Genomic DNA, 8795 nt, shown 5'->3' with positions numbered 1-8795 from the left:
CGCAAACCTGACGCATATTTGGGCCAGGTTTGCGTCTCCGCGGACGGTCCGGTCACTTTGCGTCGCGCCGCTGGAGGTGGTGCACGACGCATTTTGGTCACGGCGGACACAAACGGTGGCTCAGCGTCCGTTTGCGTCGCGCCGCTGGAGATGCCCTTACCACTAGTTACAATTTCTTTTTGTTGAGGGATAGTTACAATTATTCTTGCCCTGGGTCGTTTGCATATCCACCATGGACGGACACTCTATAAAGAGAGTGGCACACATGGAGGAGAGCTCTGGTAGCGTTACGCGTGCGCCTGCATAGCTACACACACTTCACTTCCGCTGGATCGTGTGAGTTGAGTTGGTTATCACCTACTATTCCACTTAGGTAGGTGCAAGATTAGCTAGCTAGGATCGATGGAGGAGCTGTGGAAGGATATCTCCACCCCGGCGGCGTTCCACTACTCCCCTGCCGCCGCTTCCTACCGCGACCGCGCCGCCTACCTCCACCAGGACTACCTCCAGCCTCCCCGCACGCCGCCGCCGCCGCATGCTCCTCATACGGCGCTCACCCTCCGCTCCCCCCTCGAGTTCACCTACCTCGGCTCCTCGGGTGTAGGTTCCGGACGCACGGCAGGACCGCCGTCCAACTCCACGAGCTCCGGCGACGACTCCCTGCACCTGCCAGTCGACCCCTTCGCCTTCTCCTTCCCCAGCAGCACATGTAACAGCAGCAGGAGAGTTGCTCCTGCGCAGGCGTCAGCGGTGGGGAGCGGTGACCGGCGGCAGAAGAGGATGATCAAGAACCGCGAGTCCGCGGCTCGGTCGCGGGCGCGGAAGCAAGCCTACACCAACGAGCTGGAGCTGGAGCTGGCGCAGCTGCGCAGGGAGAACACCATGCTCATCAAGCGAGAGCAGGACCTCCACGTACGTAACATACATATGCTTGCTTGGTTACTTCATTACGCACGTACTCCAATCTGCTGGCTAAGTATATGTTTGCACACATGAAATGTAGGATCGTTTGGCGTTGGCGGCGCAGGCCCCCGACAGGTCCACTCTCCAGAGGTGCCGCTCAGCCCCAGCACCTTGAACCATCCATGATCCATCCAATGCAGAAGCGCGGCAGCTTCCACTTAATCATATATAGCAGAGGCGAGAGGGTACTGTGTAATATATTGCTAAGTGCAATTAACTCTCCCTTCAAACTAGCTAGATCACGTAGCTCTGGTGTGATGATCGACTATGTTTGTAATCTAGCTAGCTCTATCGTGAAATTAAGCAAGAGTAGTACTACCACTATGGTGTAATTTATCTAGCCGAGATGTCTCCTTAATTTTGAGGGTATCATTATCAACAACTATCAATGGATTGAGCTGGGCAATGGAGATTCCATCACGTACGTGCAACTAACGGAGTGCAATAGTCTGAATGGATAATGACAAATCCGTGATAAGATTGATTTCATTTCTACAGAGATCAGTGTCTATCAGGCCAGACCGGGGATTCCATTTATCCATCTTTTTTCCTTTTTCTGGCGCTACCACTTTGGTTGTTTGATTGTCCTAGCTAACAGCAGCAAGATGTGTGGAATCCTATGTATATATGTCCCCACGCCCACCCATAGCCACAAGCACACCTATACCATTATGTCCGGTTAATGTTGTCAACTGTATGCTACATTGCTCCCTAATAATGCAACCAGGCATGTCGCTCCTCTTCCGGTTCCAATCTAGATGTATCCTGCCCTTCTTCCCTTGCATGTTTATGCTAGGCAACATTTATGGACAGACATGCATCCTCTATCATGAACTGTCGACGGTAACATATGTTGGTGTATATTTCTACAACGGTCGATGGTGACCCCAAAAGGGCCAAACCCTGGCAGGCAAGCACCTAACTAAGATATATAGCAGATTGTCATTAGATAAAAAAGCTAACAGGAATATGTATGGATGGATGCGTGGAGCCGTGGACTAAAGAACTAATTTTGTGTGATGGAGGGCACACGGGTTTTTTTTTCCTTTAAGGAAAGATGAAGGGGACCCTGACTTTCACAAGAATAGCTACCTGGTTTTCTTTTCATTGACAGATCCAAATTGGATATGATGACCAAAACAGGGCATAAGCCACATTCTTTTCCTTTGCTGCAACTAGCAAGCGAGTGTGGTCGCAGGGATGGTCGACACGCAACGCCAACTTTGGGTGTTCCCCCCTTCACATCAACTGCATATCCCTCTAGCTATAGCCAGTACCACACACACATGGATGCATCTTTTCTCTTCTTTTCCCTGTTTGTGCGTGCGGAATATCTCCTTGCTACTCTTTCCCGGATTTCAGATTCCCTGAGTACATCCATCAATCTATGTACCAATATTCCTTGTTGTAGTATTCACGTGGTCAACAACACACACACAAATCTATTCCAAAACTGCTCACTAGTCCACACATATGCCAATCAGACTCAGTTAATCTTGATAGTACCGAGATCAAAGTGACACAAGAAACCTAACTGCATTGGAATGGCTTAAACAATCACGATTGAATATAATTATTCATGCAAAAAATGGCTATATCATCGGGTGATATTACTCCTCTGAGAATAAATCTGAACAACACAAGGTGGTGGTGAATAAGTGTTCACAACAACTACCTTATAAATAAGTAGTCCTGAGTTTTATTTAAGACTTCCTACACCAATTTCTACACCTTATGTAGTCATGTGTGGCTAGCGATCAACTGCTCAAGAAGCCCACACTCCTGGCTACGAAGCATGATTCCCCGCATCACGACTCACTCCCAATTTAGTGCTTTGATTTGGCTTCTAGAATGGCATCATCTCTTGTTTTGCCTCATCGGGTCATGTGGACCGTGGTGGTGGTGATCTGCCATGGTTGAACCATGGTGTTGACTGGTTGTGGTTTTTCGAGTGACGTCGGTTATCATTGAACCGGTACCGGCCTTTCCTTCGTTGTTGTTTCCCTCTGTTTTGCCTAGGATCGACCTTGGTTGTAGTTTCCAAAGTTTAAAATAGCAGGATATGCGTCTTAGCGGCGACTATTTCCAAGCGCTAAGAAAGCTATAACGAAGCTAAACCATTTAGTGTTTTCTACAAAACAACAAAAACTCCTAAAAAAATAGGCATCAAATGTTCATATAATCTATAAATATGACAAGAAATTCAATGATACAAACTTGTACCAAACAATAATAATGACTGTAGTAATAATAGTAGTGCATAAATGCATATTACATACCCATTTCTAACTTTCAAATCCAAATGTGAAAATATTTGGGCATAGCGGGAGAAATAGCGCTATTTTTTAGTCCGATTTAGTATTTTAGAGTGATTTAGCAAGCTATTAGGTGGAGGTTATATTTACGCTAAAAGGGAAAATCTTTAGCCGGAGTGTTCTGAACCAATCTCTCTATCTGGTGGCATTGATGAGTTCAAATTGCAGCATTTTTACCTTATATTTTTTTGCACTAGTTACATTAGGATTTTCATATTTTATCGCAGTTGTGCGCACCTTTCTATGCTTGTTTCACCAGGATCGTGAAATCTTGATGATCAATGGAATTCCTTTTGAAGACATTATTTTTGAAGATAAAATCGTGAAACTAAAGCCGCATAAGTGTTTTGAACATTTATTTATGCGTCTAGGTTGAAAAGTCATCAAGGAAACAAGTGTGGGGGACTTTAACAAGCAACGATACGGATAGGACCCGCCCGTATCGGTGCCTATATCAAGTGTCGGTGGATTCTCTTCGTGAAATACATTCACCCGCTGCAGACGGATCAGAGATCGAACACACATAAACACTAGAAGTCGTGAAAACCTGACCTCCGGGAGGGATCCAGAGGGGGATTTGAAGGGATTTGGTGCCTAAGCGGAAATAATAAAGGAATGTTTATTATCACCAATCCATGTCCATGATAATGTTTATATACCATGCCTTTTGTATTATCCGGAAACATAATACATGTGTGGAATATGAACACAATGTGTCCCTAGTATGCCTCTATACTAGTTCGTGAAATAAATGTTGGTTATTGGTTTCCATAGCTGTGCATATAGTGTTACTTATTAGCGAGGTTATATTATTCAGGAGAATAATATGATGGACTTGACCTAATCAAAGTGAAGAAATTGTTAGCGTTACATAGTTCGAATTGCGAACCTTTCCCGTTGTTATCTATACTATTTCTTTGACCATGAGATTATACAACTCCCGGGTATTGGAAGAATGCATAGCTTGTTGCAAATGCCACTTCATAATTGGGTGATTATAAAGCTATCTCGCATGTTTTCCATAAGATATTTGTTTGGTTTTATGTTATCAAGAGTGGGATTTTTCCATCCAAGTAACGGAAAGATATTCTCTAGGCCCTCTTGGTAGTACGCACTCAATCACTTGCAAGCACGTGACTAGGTCACATGAGGGTGCACTATTACGACGAGAAAAGAGTACTTACTGGTAACAAGATAAGAACAAGGTATGAAGGTACCAACGATCAAATCTCGAGTAACTAAGATATAGCAGGACATGACAATTAAATATGAATGACATAAGTGGTTCACTCGATAAGATTATCGTTGAATATGTGGGGTTCAATATGGATCTCCAGATTCATCTATTAACCATTGGCTAGAGACGTAGTCATGTCTGCATAATCACAAACCCATAGGGTCACACACTTAAGGTTCAACACCGCTAGGGATAGAGAGATATCAAGTGCAGTGTCTTCGGTGTCCCAGATGGATTCGGAAGGGCGACAAACCTATAGGAACATATATGGGAAGTATCATAATGGTTCCGGAAAGTTTCGGATTTTTCGGTTGTACAAGAAAGTTCCGGAAGGGGGGAACCCACCTAGCCTAGGGCCAGGTGGGCCCCACCCGTGCCCCAAGTAGCCCAGCCGGCTAGCTGGCCGCCATGGCCGAGTGGGAGAGGGAAGTCCTCCCTTCACTCGGTTTGGAAGTGGGAGGGAGGAGTTTCCCTTTTCATATTCCAATTCACTTGAGGATTTTCTTATTTGGTTCCAATATGTGTTTGACAAGGTTTGACCGAGAGTCCACTTAGGATTCAAAGATCTTACGGTCTCTTGGGTCCGTGCCTTTATATACTGGAGCCCCGGGGCTGGCCACAACATCACAACCCCACAAGAGCCACGCAGCCCCGAGCTCCCCACGCCTAACGCCGCCACCAAGCCGCCACCGGCCTCCTCCGCTGCCTTCCATCGCCCGTCCTCGTCAGGGTCCTCCTCCATCCTCTGCCGTTTACATCCATTGGTCCTCGGACCTCCGCCGGTGATCATCGGGATCTCGCCAGAACCCTAATTCCGGCGAACTCCGAAAAGATAGTCCGGGCGAAGCCCTGCCGGATTTGCACAAAGTTTGTCGTCACATCATCGTGACGCCACAGCAATATCTCTACCTCGAATCCAACTTGCTGGAACAAGAAGGAGCCGATGTTGTCAATCCGTACATGTGCATCACCTTGGAGTTGCCGCACAAGCGACGGAGTTGATCGAGTTGGATCGCCAAGATTGAACAGATCGTTATCGTCTGCATAGACACCAGCCGTTAAGCTTCTACACCCGATTTGCAATGGTACGCAAATGAAGTTATCGCATTGTTGCATGTTACCGTTGTAGGGATTCGTAGCATAGAAAACAAAAAATTCCTACCGCAAGAACGAATAACAAGCCAAGATCTAATCTAGTAGATGGTAGCAACGAGGTGAAGATCATCATACCCTTGAAGATAGCTAAGCGTTAACGAGATTAGATCTCGTGGTTTATGTAGTCGATCACTTGCCGCTTGCAAAAGCGCGTAGAAGATCTTGACGGTGCCACAGTCGGGCAGCACCTCCGCACTCGGTCACACGTTCGGTGTTGATGACGACGTCCTTCTCCCCGTTCCAGCGGGCAGCGGATGTAGTAGATCCTCCTCGGAATCCCTCCAGCATGACGACATGGTGGCGGTGGTGGTGGAGATCTCCGGCAGGGCTTCGCCTAAGCACCGCGGGAGCAACAGGAGGAAGGGGTGGCTAGGGTTTGGGGTGGGGGGTACTTGGGGCGCCGGCCTTGGGTTCCCTTGGGTGGTGCGACTCAAGTGGTGGCCGGCCCCCTCCCTCTCCCCCTCATTATATAGGTGGAAACCCTAGGGTTTGCCCAAATATTTGAATAAGAGTCCAACTCAAAACTTACCATATGGGTGAAACCTAGGGGAAGTGGGACTCCTCCCTTTCCTTCCCTTATGGTCGGCCATGGTGGTGGAGTCCACCATGGACTCGACCTTCCCCTTTGGTCGGCCGGCTAGGGTTGGTTGAGTCCATCCGGGACTCCGCCTTCCATGGTGATTTCTTCCGGAAGGTTCTAAAACATTCTAGCGCCTTCCAAAAATTCACCAGATCATTTTCAAACTTGGAAAGTGACTTCCTATATATGAATCTTATTCTCCGGACCATTCGGGAACTCCTCGTGATGTCTTGGATCCCATCCGAGACTCCGAACAACATTCGAACTCCATTCCATATTCCATATCTACTTAAAACGACATCAAACCTTAAGTGTGTCACCCTACGGTTCGAGAACTATGTGGAAATGATCGAGACCCCTCTCCGATTAATAACTAATAGCGGGACCTGGAGATCCATAATAGCTCCCACATATTCAACGATGACTTCGTGATCGAAAGAACCATTCACATAAAATAACAGTTCCCTTTGTCTCGCGATATTTTACTTATTCGAAGTTTGATCGTCAGTATCTCCATACTAGTTCAACCTCGTTATTGATAAGTACTCTTTACTCGTATCGTGATATAATATCCCTTGTGAACCAGTCACATGCTTGCAAACTAATCAGATATCATTCCACCGAGAGGGCCCAGTTTATATCTATCTGTCATTAGGATGGAGAAATCCCACTATTGATACAAGTGCCTCAACCCTATACTTTCTGAACACTTAATGCCACCTTTATAACAACTCATTTACGCAGTAGTGTTTGGTGTCATCAAAGCATCCATCTGGTGTAGGTGATTAACAAGATCTCATGGTCGAAGGATTAAGTTACTATGCATATTAAAGCTTGAAGCATAAAGAACTAAATGACTTGATCATATGCTACGCTTACTATAGGTGTATGTCCATCACATCATTCACTTAATGACATGACCTTGTTATTAATAACATCCAATGTTCATGATCATGAAACTATGATCATCTATTAATCAACAAGCTAGTTTAACAAGAGGCTTACTAGGGACTCTTTTATGTTTACATACACTACACGATGGACCAAGCATGGAGGCACAAAAACTGCCGGCATAAGCAGCTTATGGAGGCAGCCAGCCTGCCGGGACAATTTCTTCGCCGGCAGATGAATCTGCCCGCTATAAATCTGACGGCAAATAGTTGTGCCGGCAGATAAAGTTGTACCGGCAGATAACTTGCCTCTGTGCATTTCTGTGCCGGCAGATAGGCTACCCCGGCAGTTTGGGTGCCACAAAAATGTGTACCGGCAGTCAAATTGCCAGGACTTGATGTACCGGCAGTTTACTAGACAAAATATACATTTGCTAGCATTTCTAGCCCACTTCCAATATTGGTTGGCTAAGCCAAGTACAAAATCATACATAGATCATTTCAGCAAATAAAATCAGGTCACCACTAGTGTGAAATCATACATAGATAGATATTAATAGTCTGATCCAACATAGTGCATACATCAATCCACCAACGTACAGTGCAACATACATAAATAGAGGCGGCTAGACCACCAAGAGTGCATACATCTTCAGTAGTGCAAGATACATAGTTTTTTAAGACAGATCAGCAAGAGAACAAAACGAGATCTCTAATTCAGCCACCAGCTAGAGTGTCATCACAACCTTGCATGGTACCAACTAGTTTCCATTCCTGTTGACCTGAAATAAATGAAAAGGGTATAAGTCATGATGAAATACAAAAGAAGAAGCAAGCAAATTTGCTATTGCTCTAACTGAAGAAATATTGCCTCAATATCTTGGGCAAATGTGCTACTGCACCCACACACATCTGGACACAACGCACACATGCACAACCCAGGTCGACGCACTAAGACGCACTAACACACACAGGCATACAACAGCACTTCATTTGCATATAATTATAGTAGCATGAATTCAACAACATAAAACCAAATTTCAGGGATAATATAACAAAAGGGAAATAACACATCATCCAGCCGAAACTTGAGCATATAAAAGATACTTTCAACACATAGAGCTGAACTTCAGTTGTACATAATATTGTTCATAGCAAAGTAGCTTCTTTGAAAATGTAGCAACAAAACAGAAGTCATTCTTCTAGACTAAGGCAGCTATTGATCTACTCAATGAGTATGCATGCGTCTGGTCTGTGCGTGGGTGAGAATGTGCTACTGCTAGATGTACATAGCAAGTATCAACAACACCCATCTCAAAAGGCAAGTATCAAAAACAAGTACATAGCAAGTATCAACAAGTACAGAACTAGTATCAACAACAAGTACAGAGCATTTTATGAATGTGCTATTTCCATTCCTGTTGACCTGAAATAAATGTGCTACTGCTCTAGCTGAAGAAATATTTGCCATTTAGTACCTGCTCTCGATCTGGAGCTGTGGTAGGCTTATCCGTGGATTTTTTTGCTTCCTCCATCTGCATAGACAAAATCTATAATCAATACACAATAATTAACCTCCATATGCACATTTAGTACAATAAGAAGATGACAAGATATGGATTTTTTTCAGAACTGGAAACATACATGCTTGTGGA

The 8795-nt window shown here is 45.0% G+C and overlaps 1 protein-coding gene across 1 annotated transcript; it reads left to right on the top strand.

Annotated features, from left to right (window-relative positions):
- Positions 1–316: 316 nt before the first annotated feature.
- LOC124678673 (protein FD-like) lies at positions 317–1396 on the top strand. Its single transcript, XM_047214549.1, has 2 exons — positions 317–912; positions 1004–1396. The coding sequence occupies exons 1-2, from the start codon at positions 403–405 to the stop codon at positions 1076–1078; spliced, it is 585 nt and encodes a 194-aa protein (XP_047070505.1). The 5' UTR covers positions 317–402; the 3' UTR covers positions 1079–1396.
- The last annotated feature ends 7399 nt before the right edge of the window (positions 1397–8795 follow it).

This window comes from Lolium rigidum, chromosome 7 (genome assembly GCF_022539505.1).
Source record: "Lolium rigidum isolate FL_2022 chromosome 7, APGP_CSIRO_Lrig_0.1, whole genome shotgun sequence".
NCBI lineage: Eukaryota > Viridiplantae > Streptophyta > Magnoliopsida > Poales > Poaceae > Lolium > Lolium rigidum.
Note: the sequence above shows the minus strand (reverse complement) of the source record. Positions and strands in the feature narration are given on the sequence as shown.

Excerpts from the sequence above, each read along its gene's own strand:
- LOC124678673 (XM_047214549.1), top strand. The coding sequence starts at position 403 with ATGGAGGAGCTGTGGAAGGATATCTCCACCCCGGCGGCGTTCCACTAC. Across the intron at positions 913-1,003 it reads AGCGAGAGCAGGACCTCCAC|GATCGTTTGGCGTTGGCGGC; the intron begins GTACGTAACATA and ends CATGAAATGTAG.